This window comes from Archocentrus centrarchus, chromosome 13, assembly GCF_007364275.1.
Source record: "Archocentrus centrarchus isolate MPI-CPG fArcCen1 chromosome 13, fArcCen1, whole genome shotgun sequence".
In the NCBI taxonomy this organism is placed as follows: Eukaryota; Metazoa; Chordata; class Actinopteri; order Cichliformes; family Cichlidae; genus Archocentrus; species Archocentrus centrarchus.
In genome coordinates, this window is record NC_044358.1 from 42,835,248 (window position 1) to 42,848,885 (window position 13,638).

Here is a 13,638-nt window from a genome sequence, read left to right on the forward strand (position 1 = left end):
TTGGGTGGGAGTATCATCACCTTGATGGAAAATTGCACCAAACAGGACTTCATGGCCCTTAAAAGGGTGGTTCATTCAACTGAATGGACCATCGGAACCACCCTCCCCAACCTTTAGGACATTTACACCAAGCAGTGCAGGTTAAGGGCTAAGAAGATCAATTAACAGCTCAGCCTCTCTCTTCTCCTTGCTCTGATCAGGCCAGCATTACTGCTGCCTGAGGACTAAGACTGAAAGGTTGAAGAAGAGTTTTTATCGACAAGCCATCTGTCTGCCCAACTTTGAGGCCTAAATCTCACTATTATGCACAATGTAAATTATTCTGTTCTGTTTGACTAGAATGCCATGCACTTACTGACACAGTGGAAATAATATGCCCTTGTGAAAATACCAATGATTAGAATGTCATATTTTTACCCTAGATATTTTTATATCTTTATCTTGTGTGCCATGATGCGTGAATTACATATTTTATTTTTGTTTATATACTTTTAAAATGTGTGAATTATGTTTTATATTTTTGCTACTTACTATTGACTACAGGTGCAAAATTGATTTCACGGTGCATTGTACAATGTATAACTGTGCATGTGACAAATAAATCTTATCTTGTCTTATTGCCACCTCCTACAACTTGTGTAAGAAGCTTTGTGTCAAAGAAGCTCTGAAGATCTGTGGCCATAGATCTGAAGGATCTGTCTAATTAAAATGTGGAGCAGTTGTGCAGCACGCTGTCAGCTTGTGAACAGAAGATACAGGTTTGACAAGAAGTACTTGATGTCGGGGTTAGACTTGATCATTGCCGATACTTACATTTGGTGCTTTACTTCATAATCTGGTCATTCACTCATAAGCAACTGTACTATAATAGGTTGTTATCCAATGAGCATGCAGTTTCATGGTCACAAAAACATCAAGAAAACATAGGGAAACGTGGAGATTTTTGCTCATCTCAATCACAGTCTCTACATCTATATTTTATACTGTCTACGGTTTTCAGGCTTTTAAAAAGCTGACTTAATAATTGAGTTATTGTTACATTGTCCTAAAAATGTAAATAACATAAAAGGATTAATGTTTGCCGTAAAGCTTCCTAGGCCCAAACCACCCAAAGACCTGGTCCAGTTCTTTGGGTGTTTTTTTCTTTCTTCCACTTAGGTCCCACATCTCCCACCTTCATGTCACTGGGAGACTGGGAGAAATTTTGACCTCTGTAGCAAATGAGTGCCCTTCAGGGGCTAATTAAAATCTCTGAAGCTCTACTTTTGCTCATAGCGGGGTTGTTTTATTATTGGCGTTTTCTGTGCTGTTTTTCTGTCTTTTATTGTAGCATTATTTAAATAAAATTGAATTGAATTGAATACTTTTGGTTTTCTGTTAGAACACCATCTTCTTCTCAGTCAGGCTTTGTTATTCTGTTGTGCAGGTTAGGTCCCATGTTAGCGTTTTCTTGTAACTTGTAACTTTTAAGTCATTCTTTGTTTGACTGCTTTTAACAAATCTTGCAATGGAAATTTTCTAGGGGAGAGCTGTCATTTTATCGACACCCATCTTTTACCAGTTTTTAATACATGTTAGTACATAAACATTAAATGTTTCTCTAGGCAACCAGAACATGGTATGGCTACTAATGACCAACTATCACCTACAAAATGATGTGTTAAAATCCTTGACTTTCTGTGGTCTCTGGTGGCCGCATTACTATTTGTTGCTTCCCCTGTCACTACCCCTTTGGATTCATGTAATATTATTCTTCTGGTAGGTAGTCCAGTAAAAATTATACCACAGTAAAATATTGATATCATATTTTCTTACCTCAAGTTCGATGATATTGTACTAAAAGAAAGGAAAACGAGAGAAAATTGTTAAAGAACAAGGTGTTTTTATTCAGTGTCCTACCCATTTCTCTATTCCACTTCATTTTGGTAGTAATTCAAAAACATGAAACATGTAACACAATTTAACATGAAGATGTTAAATAAAACAGCATGTGGTGAGTTTTATATACTTCAGGGTTATTGCTTAAGTGTTTGTTTGATAGAATTATTACAACATTAGTAAAAATGCCATTGCTCAACACAGACATGTTTTTCCAAGTTGTACTATTGATTTATCAGCAGGAGCTGACTGATGATGAACAAAAGATAAATCAGGGCAAAGAGTACGAACATGTAGATTAGCCATGCCACTCACTTCTATGTAACTTACTTATCTAGTATTTAAATCCCAGTTCACTGTGTACAATTGATATACAGCATCAGGAATACTGTCTGGAAATTAGAACTAAAAGAAAGGAGAGACAGAAACACTCACCAGCTGATTGGCAGGTCTTAACTTGGAGTCCAGCGCAACAACTCTGAAATGCACTTTGGAAGAAATTCAAATTACAATCACAAGAAGGTTTTGCATCTTGATAATTAATAAATCCTGACTAAGAACTGAAACTGACACATTCTCCAACATCATCATTATCAAGTAATGATGATGTGTGTAAGGCTAAAATAACTAACATTGTCTTTCTTTTTGTTTCCATACATCATATTTTATTTCTTTTCATCTTTATCTCTTAAACAGCTTTTTCTACATGAGGGCAAACCTGGTCTCCTTGTAATTTTTTATGTTTCCATAAAAGAGTTTAGTCAGTAATCCTGGAAAGAATTTGAATTTGATTAAAAACACTATACCAAAATATATCTGTGAATAGTGGCTTACCACTGGGCCAACTGCTAACCAGGAGAATTTCTTCCATCATTTTTAAAAATATTATGAATAAAAGCATTTTCACAGCGTTCAGTTAACCACTCAGTTGCACCATGTTACAAAGTAAATAAACCTTTTTTGGACTATTTACCAGCATTTCACACATAGCAGTCTTTACAGATTAATAAAACACTTTCCTCTCCAGTCAGAACCAATGTAGGAACAACTCAAGCCTGCATTAGCTAAGGGGTCATTCACAATTATCAACATGTTTTCAGCGGCCAGTGTTGCCAACTTAGTGACTTTGTCACTCCACCTTTTCAGACTTTTTTTTCCCACCAAAAAGTGACTAGCAACAAATTTAGTGACTTTTTCTGGTGACATCAGCAACTTTTGGCGATATGCCAGTGTTGTGCCAAAAAGTGATCGTCTGCCAGAAAGTGATTTCCGGTGTTAGCCAAAAAAAAAAAAAAAAAGAAAAGAAAAAAAAAAGAAAAAAAGATTGGTTGTATTTAAATTGCTGTAGATTAATTTTTGGCCTAAAATCTGTGAAACATGTGTCACACACATCTCTCATGAATGATATTCCTTCATTTTGAGTGAGAAACAACACTCCTGTGCTAGGGTTCTGTGCTGGGTCAAATTTTATTTACAATATACATGCTTCCCTTAGGGAGTATTATTAGAAAACATTGCATCAATTTTCATTGTTATGCAGATGATACTCAGCTTTAGCTATCAATGAAGGCAGATGATGCACATCAATTAGTTAAACTGCAGGAAGACATTAAAGACATTAAAGACATAAAGGCCTGGATGACCTCTAATTTCCTGCTTCTAAATTCAGATAAAACTGAAATTCTTGTACTCTGCCCCACAAATCTTAGAAACATGGTGTCAAACCAGATACTTACTCTGGATGGCATTACTTTGGCCTCCAGTAACACTGTGAGAAATCTTGGAGTCATTTTTGACCAGAATTTGTCCTTCAATGCACATATTAAACAAATATTTAGGACCGTTTTTTGCATTTGTGCAATATTTCTAAAATTAGAAACATCCTTTCTCAGAGTGATGCTGAAAAGCTAATTCATGCATTTATTGCTTCTAGGCTGGACTATTGTAATTCATTATTATCAGGCTGTCCTAAAAGCTCCATGAAAATGCTGCAGCTAGAGTACTGACAGGGACTAGAAAGAGAGAGCCGATTTCTCCCATATTGGCTTCTCTTCATTGGCTCCCTGTTAAATCTAGAATAGAATTTAAAATCATTCTCCTCACATACAAGGTCTTGAATAATCAGGCCCCATCTTATCTTAAAGACCTTATAGTCCCATATCACCCCAATAGAGCACTTCGCTCTCAGACTGCTGGCTTACTTGTGGTTCCTAGGATACTGAATGGCAGGCAGAGCCTTCAGCTTTCAGGCCCCTCTTCTGTGGAACCAGCTTCCAGCTTGGATTCGGGAGACAGACACCCTCTCTATTTTTAAGATTAGGCTTAAAACTTTCCTTTATGATAAAGCTTATAGTTAGGGCTGGATCAGGTGACCCTGAACCAGCCCTTAGTTATGCTGTAATAAGCCTAGGCTGCTGGGGGGTTCCTATGATGCACTGAGTGTTTCTTCATTCACCTCTTTTACTCTGTTTATACTCCACTCTGCATTTAATCATTAATTATTATTAATCTCTGTCTCTCTTCCACAGCATGTCTTTTGTTCTGTCTCTCTCCCCTCAGCCTCAACTGGTCGATGACTGCCCCTCCCTGAGCCTGGTTCTGATGGAGGTTTCTACCTGTTAAAAGGAAGTTTTCCTTCCCACTGTGGCCAAGTGCTTCCTCATAGGGGGTCATTTTGACTGTTGGGTTTTCTCTGTAATTACTGTAGGGTCTCTACCTACAATACAAAGCACCTTGAGGCAACTGTTTGTTGTGATTTGGCGCTATATAAATATATAAATAAAATTGAATTGAATTGAATTAAATGTGTACTTAAAGTGCAGATATTCCACTGTTCTATGCTTCCATTTTTGGTAACACTGGAAGGACAGAAGAGTTGTTGTCTGTAACTATTGATATTTTCCCAAATCTGGGGAGAAAATAGAGTTATAGTAAATAAAACTGAACTGAAACTAAATTGGTCTGTTGGATTAGGTCAGGCAAGTGTGGGGCCAGTCAAGGGTATCAATTCCTTATTCCTCCAGGAACTGCCTACATACCCTCGCCATATGAGGCTCAACATTGTCGTGTACCAGGAGGAAGCCAGGACCCTCTGCATCAGCATAGGGTCTGACAATGGGTCCAAGGATTTCATCCCGACACCCAATGGCAGTCAGGGTGCCGTTGCCAAGCCTGTAGAGGTCTGTGCGTCCCTCTCTGGGTGTACCTCTCCAGACCATCACTGACCCACCACCAAACTGCTCATGTTGAGTGATGTTACAGGCAGCATAATGTTTTCCATAACTTCTCCAGACCCTTTCATGTCGGTCACATGTACTCAGGGTGAACCTGCTCCCATCTGCTAAAAACATAGGGCACCAGTGGTCGACCTGCCAATTCTGGTATTCTTTGGCAAATGGAAGTCGGGCTCCATGGTGCCGGCAGTGAGCACAGGGCCCAGTAGAGGATTTTGGGCCTTCAGGCAATCCTCATTTCAGCTTGTTTGGTCAACCTGAAACAGCAATGGATGGGTTTAGGACCTTCTACAGCCCTCTCCAGCTCTCCTAGAGTAACTGTCTGTCTCCTGGAATCTCCTCCATGTCCTTGAGACTGTGCTGGGAGACACAGCAAATCTTCTGGCAATGGCCCGCATTGATGTGCCATCCTGGAGGAGAGCTAGCAGAAGTGGCAGTGACCCTAGCCAAATGCAAAACTAGTGAAAAAAAGAAAAGATGAGGAGGGAAAAATGGCAGTGGCCTCCACCTGTAAAACCATTCCTGTTTTAGGGGGGTGTCTCATTATTGCCCTTCTAGTGCACCTGTTGTTAATTTCACAACCTTCTCTGCTACTTAACCGACCAGATCAAGATCCCAGACATTTAACTGACTTGATGCTACACTCTGATTGAAAAGTGTTCCTTTAATATTTTTTGAACAGTGTACATGGAAATGCAGTTTATAAGACAAAAAGAATATGATATGACCACATATATGGTTGTCTGAACTCTCTTAAGCAGCTTTCATGTATTTGTAGTGTTCAGGAAGAGTTCAGGCTCCTTGAAGGGTATTCAAAGTTGTTGATGTTGATGTTGGCTGCCTTTTATTGTGATCTTAGTCAAAATGACACTGCTTCAATAATGTTGAGGTCTGTGCTCCGGGAGGCCAGTGTTGGGAATTTTTTTTTTTTTATCACTTATTGGTATTTACTGTTACATATCATGTATTGAAGTATATCAGTCACACACGTGTAAGAGCCATTTTCTTTTTCTTTTGTGTTATGTATTTGGACACTAGGGGGCACTTAGTTTATGAGTCATTGTATTTATATGGGAAGAGGTTTGCTCATTTGGTTGGCATCAATGGTAGAAGCATAACAGTTTTTGACCGTGCCATATGTTAATCAGGTGTGCAAGCATTTTCACTGTTTAGTTAGGCTGCATATGCTGTTCAATGATAGAGACGAGAAATATCTGTTGTCGGTCACAAATAATAAAAGGAAGTGAAGACAAAGATGTTTGATTTCGTCAAAGTGTGTGAGTACAAAGCTGTGGAGCATGCGTCAGAATCAGCTGAAGTTAACGCCGAGTATCAGCACAGGAAAGCTGATACAACACATACTGGATTAATGAGCACTGAGTGTGTTTGTACAGTATTAAAGTTTAAAGAAATGTATAGAATAAATCACAATATTAAGTTGTAACCTCACAAAAGGGTCCATACTAATGCTAATAACGATTGTGCTCTCTGTTGTACCTGTCAAGACTTTCCTGTAGGATGTGTTTGTGTGCTGTGTGTGTAATGACTAAACATCTGTAGTGCAAAGCTGCATTCATAGAATGTTCAACATGACAGTGATAGTCACAATAATCATGCTTTTTAAATTCCTTTAAGGCTTCAGTAATTATTATAGAATAATAATGCCAGAATCGCTTTGATGCCGTCCGAAAGTCTTTTTCCATAGCCTCACCGAACTCCTCCCACACCCGAGTTTTTGCTTTGGCCACTGCCCGAGCTGCATTCCGCTTGGCCTGCCGATACCTGTCAGCTGCCTCCAGAGTCCCACAGGCTAACCAAGCCCAATAGGACTCTTTCTTCAGCTTGATGGCTCCCTTCACCTCCGGTGACCACCATCTGGTTCGGGGGTTACCACCACGACAGGCACCAACCACCTTGCAGCCACAGCTCTGAGCAGCAGCCTCAACAATGGAGGTGCGGAACATGGTCCATTCGAACTCAATGTCCTCAGCCTCCCTCGGAATGCTGTCGAAGTTCTGCCGGAGGTGGGAGTTGAAGATCTCCCGGACTGAGGCTTCTGCCAGGTGTTCCTAGCACACCCTCACAATACGTTTAGGTGTGCCAGGTCTGTCCAGCATCTTCCCCCGCCACCTGATCCAACTCACCACCAGGTGGTGATCAGTTGACAGCTCAGCTCCTCTCTTCACCCGAGTGTCCAGAACATACGGCCGCAGATCTGATGATACGATTACAAAATCGATCATCGACCTGTGACCTAGGGTGTCCTGGTGCCATGTGCACTTATGGACATCCTTATGTTCGAACATGGTGTTCGTTATGGACAAACAATAACAAAACACCATTCGGGTTCAGATCGGGCAGGCCGTTCCTCCCAATCACGCCCCTCCAGGTCTCACTGTCATTGCCCACGTGAGCGTTGAAGTCTCCCAGCAAGACTATGGAGTCACCAGATGGAGCACTCTCCAGCACCCTGCCCAGCGACTCCAAAAAGGGTGGGTACTCTGAACTGTCATTTGGCGCATAAGTGCAAACAACAGTCAGGACCTGTTCCCCAGCCCGAAGGCGCAGGGAAACTACCCTCTCATCCACCGGTGTAAACTCCGACGTACAGGCAGCAAGCTGGGGGGGATACAAGAATACCCACCCCAGCTCGCCGCCTCTCACCGAGGGCAACTCCAGACTGGAACAGAGTCCAGCCCTTCTCCAGGAGACTGGTTCCAGAGCCCAGGCCATGCGTTGAGGTGAGCCCAACTATATCTAGCTGCTATCTCTCAACATTCCATGTCCCAATAACCAGTTTCGATAGCCGGGTATCGGTCCGCCAGGGCCTCCGCCCTTGGCCACCGCCCAACACACACTGCACCCGACCCCTACGACGCCTCCTGCGGGTGGTGGGCCTACAGGAGGGCGGGCCCATATAACCTCTTCGGGCTGCTCCCGGCCGAGCACCACGGGCTAATGCCCGGCCACCAGACACTCTCCCTCGAGCTCCCTCCGCAGGCCTGGCTCCAGGGTGGGGCCCCGGTAACCCTATCCCGGGCAATGTAAACTGTTCCCTTGCTGTTACGATCATAAAGGTCTTCTGAACCTCTCTTTGTCTGGACCCTCACCCAGGACCAGTTTGCCATGGGAGACCCTACCAGGGGGACAAGACCCCGGACAACATAGCCCCTGGGATCACTGGGATACACAAACCCCTCCACCACGATAAGGTGGCGATTCATGGTTTATAGTGCTGGTGGGGTGCTACTGACTTCAACTGAGGTTGGACGGTGGAAGGAATACTTCGAGGACCTCCTGAATCCCACTGACATGCCTTCTGTAGTGGAAGCAGAGTCTGGGGACGAGGGAGATGACTTGACCATCACTGGGGGTGAGGTCACTGAGGCAGTTAAACAACTCCTTGGTGGCAAGGCCCCTGGGGTGGACGAGATTCGCCCTGAGTTCCTGAAGGCTCTGGATGTTGTAGGGCTGTCTTGGTTGACACGCCTCTGCAACATCGCGTGGAGATCTTGGGCAGTGCCATTGGATTGGCAGACTGGGGTGGTGGTCCCCATCTTTAAGAAGGGAGACCTGCGGGTGTGCTCCAACTTTCGGGGGATCACACTCCTCAGCCTCCCCCGGTAAGGTCTATGCCAGGGTGTTGGAAAGGAGGGTCCATCCGTTAGTCGAACCTCGGATCCAGGAGGAACAATGCGGTTTTCGTCCTGGTCGCAGAACTCTGGACCAGCTCTTTATCTTCTCAAGGATATTCGAGTGTGCGTGGGAGTTTGCCCAACCAGTCTACATGTGCTTTGTGGACTTGGAGAAGGCATTTGACCGTGTCCCTCGGGGTGTCCTTTGGGAGGTCCTGCGGGAGAATGGGGTGTCTGGCCCGTTGTTGCGGGCCATTCAGTCTTTGTACAACCGCAGTGAGAGCTTGGTCCGTATAGCCGGTAATAAGTCGGATTCGTTTCCTGTGGGTGTTGGACTCCGTCAGGGCCGATTCTGTTCATAATTTTTATGGACAGAATTTCTAGGCGTAGCCATGTGGCGGAAGGCTTCTTCCTTGGTGGCCTCAGAGTCTCATCTCTGCTTTTTGCAGATGATGCGGTCCTGTTGGCTTCATCAGGGGGTGGCCTCCAGCTTGCAGTGGAACGGTTCGCAGCCGAGTGTAAAGCGGCTGGCATGAGAATCAGCACCTCTAAGTCTGAGGCCATGGTCCTCAGCCGGAAAAGGGTGGAGTGCCCTCTCCGGCTCAGGAATGAGTTCTTGCCCCAAGTGGAGGAGTTCAAGTATCTCGGGGTCTTGTTCACGAGTGATGGGAGAAGGGAGCGGGAGATTGACAGACGGATCGGGGCTGCTTCTGCAGTGATGTGGACGCTGCACCGGTCTGTTGTGGTGAAGAGGGAGCTTAGTGTTAAAGCGAAGCTCTTGATTTACTGGTTGATCTACGTTCTTACCCTCACCTATGGTCATGAGCTTTGGGTAGTGACCGAAAGAATAAGATCATGAATACAAGTGGCAGAAATGAGTTTCTGCAAAGGGAGTGGCTGGCCTCTCCCTTAGAGATAAGGTGAGGAGTGCAGCCATCCGGGAGGGGCTCAGAGTAGAGCCGTTGCTCCTCCACATCGAAAGGAGCCAGTTGAGGTGGCTTGGGCATCTGATTAGGATGCCTCCTGGCGGCCTCTTGGGTGAGGTGTTCCGGGCATGTCCCACCGGGAGGAGGCCCCGTGGTAGACCCAGGACACGCTGGAGGGATTATATCTCACGGCTGGCCTGGGAACACCTTGGGGTCCTTCCGGATGAGCTGGAGGAGGTGGCTGGGGAGAGGGAAGCCTGGGCTTCTTTGCTTAGGTTCCTGCCCCCACAACCTGGCCCCGGATAATGGGAGAGAATGGATGGATGGATGGATAATAATGCTGAACAGAAGGTCCTCTCAGAGAATAAGGCAGAACTGCTAAAATGAGGGAAACTCTGGTTTTCAGTTCCAGAAAGCGCGCTAACTCCAACTCTGAGTCAGTTAATGGGGTTAACAGACTCTGTGAACCTAACCTGCTCGCTGGCAGGTTTAATCCAACAACCTCTGAGTGTCTCTCTGACTCCTCCCCTCCTGCTGCACCTGAACCACCTGTCTGACACTCCGATTCATTTCCTCATTCATAAAGACTCTGCAAAGAGAAGCGAATTCATCTGCAGACATTTATGTTTCTACAAGCACTGAAATCCCAGTTAGACGTTAGTTCGTTATTTTTGTACGTAACATGAAGCTTTTACAGTCGTTCACGCATCAACAGGCTGTAAGGATGGAGACAGCGATAGTGTCACGGATATATAATGAGCGCAGCTGCAGCTGTCAGACTGTCAGTCAGTTCCTCTGAAACATTTACTGTAGTTACTGTAGCATCACTGTTACATCACACTGATCTGGATGAAGCTGCTGACACAGAACATACTGTGGATGGAAAAATGTCCGAATCTTAGAGATGATGTGAATGTTTGAGTGAAGATGAGGCTTGAAAACTGAACTAAATGTATTTAAAGTGACTTAAATGATGTCAAAACTTTAAAAGTTATGGTGTCTGAAATTCAGAGTGTGAATCTCGATATTTTCGACTGAGAATCACCTAAATCGGAGATCATCGGCTCTATACCGAATCAGCAAACCGTGTCCAACTTCACAGCAGGAGGATCCAAATGGATAGAGATCACGGATTCAGACCGGATAAGGCCCAGATCCAGTTCAGGCTCCAGTCATTTTACAGCTCATCCAGTCCGGATCTGTTAATAATGGATTCATTTTCCCAACACGATCTGCATTCTTTACTAAAAATCTCGTTGCTCATTTTTATCCAATAATAGCAGAAATATTGAAATTTTAGATTCAAAACGATTAAAGTGAGGTTGCTAATCCATCAATAGATTGAATAATTATTCAGTAAAAATGTTAAACAATTAAATGGTCATAAACTGAACTGTCATAAACTGCAGAAAAAACAGTTTTTATTAAGTAACAAAATGACCTGAGGTCAGCTCCACCCCCCGGGGTCTGCTGCCTTAGTAACTAATACACAACTAAAACTCAGTCTGAGCTGTTTTGTCCATCAGGCTGCAGCTGAATAATTAGATTTTATAAATCAAATGTAAAATTAGGATTCAGCTTCATCTGATGAAAATTCAAGTTGTGTAAATAATGACAGCAGACATTATAAAGGAAACTATATATTTTATAACAAACTTTTATTCTGTCTATGACGATGACAGAGTGGGTCAGTCTGATTAAAGTGACTCATCATGCTCCACACTAAAACGTGCGATCCTCCATCCATTGGATTAAAACGGAGGCTCTGCTGGTTATTTACCCGTTGCCATGGTGAATCATGGTGTCGGCGCTCCATTGATGATGGCTTTCTTTTCTTGCTCATGCACGCGCTAAATCAGGGTGATCATACTCAGTTGATTGAACTAACCCTGATCAGCTGTTCTGGAACGGGAAACTCAGAGTTTGTTTTTAAAGTCAGAGTTTGTTGAACCTACTTCCTGGAATAGGCCCCCGATATATGGACACATTTGTCCTTTGATACCATGACAAACAAAACAACATGTAAACCATGTGGGGCGACTATCTCGGGTAAAAACACGACAAATCTTAAATATCTGCAAACCAGTCACCCACATCTCCACTGTAAGCATTTTAATGTCATGCAGGGTAAAGTGTTTTTCCCAGTTTAGCGTTTGTGTTTAGGGAAAATCTCCACACCGCGGTGGATTAGCCTTTCCTAATCTTAGTCCTGAACACTGCCCTGTGCCTTTCAGAGCGTGTCCTGCTGTAAAACGCTCGTATTATCTCAGTAAGGTGATGTTAATGATCAGGTGTGTGGAAGCAGGTGAAACGCTAATGTTAATATTAATAATAATATTCCATAACTTTTAATAAATGTTTAACTTTGTGTAAGTGTGTATAATGACTAATTCAAGGGAACTGAAGAAAAGGCATTTACATTTTACACGCTTTATATTTTAATCGACTAAATCGACTGTAGATTTAGTCGACTGTATTCTTATGATAATTTCGTCGACTAAAACTAGACTAAAGCTAAAACTATTCAGATGACAAAATTATGACTAAAACTAAATCAAAATTTGCTATCAAAATTAACACTGCTGATAACAAGGTCTAATGGGTCATCAGCTCACTCTTACCTGTTTGTCCAGGGAGGTAGATGGGTTTATCTGTTTGGATGAACGTCTTGGCCTTGTAGGCTTTGATCATGACTCTTCTGACTTCTTTTGAATGAAATGTGTCTCCTCTTAGCGCCACTTCAAAATCCAGAATTTTTACATTTCCCACCAAAGGAGCCTTTCAGAGAGATGTATTAGACAATGGAAAATGAGAGATACATTAATAAATTTTATATATATATATATTTCTTTTTTTTTTTTTTTACAAATGAGCAAATGAATCAAGACCCATCATATGGAGCTGACCTTAAACTCAGTACAAGTATGAAACTCTTCATTGGATGTGTGTGTGAGCAGGGTTGTATTCTCCTCTTTGGACCGCAGAGTGACAGTCATGACCAGAGTCTCACTGGGCTGCAGGAGACTTGCACAGAATCTGGTCTCAGCTCCAGCTTCAATAACTGCAGGAATGGCCACCAGGTACTGCCTGCAGACACAGACAGATGTACACACAAAACATTAGATTTGACAAAAAAGGAAACCCCAAACCAGTACTCATGATAGACAATTACAAATCTTACACAAAAAGTCATATACACAAACAAACTCTATTTTCCTTTATTCCTTTATAAACCTACGGTTCAGCTCCCACTTGATCCACACACATCCAGCTCAGGAGGACACACAGTGTCCATGTTAGAATCCTGGAACAACCCATGACTGACTGCGATGATCCTCAGAGTCTGTTAAATAGTCACCTCCTCAACTCCTCCTGCTTAGCACAGACACCAGCACCCACTGACTCATCATGCAACCCCCTCTATTTGATTACCAGAAATCTTTAAAGTCAAACATTTACAGATTTACCAGCTGCAACTTTTGATAATTCAGGCAAGACTCAAAACAAAAAAAGTTGTAACAAAAAAGTTTCTATAAAAAATAAAATAAGATACTCATGATGTAGATTTTGTTGTTCCAGAGACTCATTTAATACCAGATGCTGTCTTAACAATTACAGAACATTAGAAGCTAGTTGTAACTATTGAAAAGTTACTTTCAAATTCTAAATGTGTACTTAACAAAGTGCAGCTGTTCAGTGCTTCGATTTATGGTAACACTGGAAAGAACTGTTATCTGTAACTACTGATATTTTCCCAAATCTGGAGAGGAAATAAAGTTAAAGCAGGTGAAGTGTTGCAGCAGTGCCCTTTACCCAGCGTGGGATGTTCTCGTTTGTCATGTCAACAGCTCCTACCCAAATTTCCACAGCTAAAGTTGGCAAACTTTTGTGAAGACATACTTCAAACATAACTCATGGATTACAACAAAGGAAACATGCTTTATGCTCAAAATGAGGCAACCATCT

At 42.8% G+C, this 13,638-nt stretch overlaps 1 protein-coding gene across 2 annotated transcripts in view; it reads right to left on the reverse strand.

Annotated features, from left to right (window-relative positions):
• Window positions 1–13,049, reverse strand: part of LOC115791192 (alpha-2-macroglobulin-like) — a 44,832-nt gene extending 31,783 nt beyond the window's left edge. For both annotated transcript variants that reach the window (XM_030745326.1, XM_030745325.1), the window contains exons 1-5: window positions 12,911–13,049; window positions 12,579–12,759; window positions 12,294–12,450; window positions 2,314–2,366; window positions 1,816–1,836 (exon numbers count right to left, since the gene is read on the reverse strand). In XM_030745326.1, the coding sequence (XP_030601186.1) occupies window positions 1,816–1,836; window positions 2,314–2,366; window positions 12,294–12,450; window positions 12,579–12,759; window positions 12,911–12,990 (492 nt within the window). In that variant the 5' untranslated portion in view covers window positions 12,991–13,049. The remainder of the gene's footprint in view (window positions 1–1,815; window positions 1,837–2,313; window positions 2,367–12,293; window positions 12,451–12,578; window positions 12,760–12,910) is intronic.
• Between the last annotated feature and the right edge of the window lie 589 nt (window positions 13,050–13,638).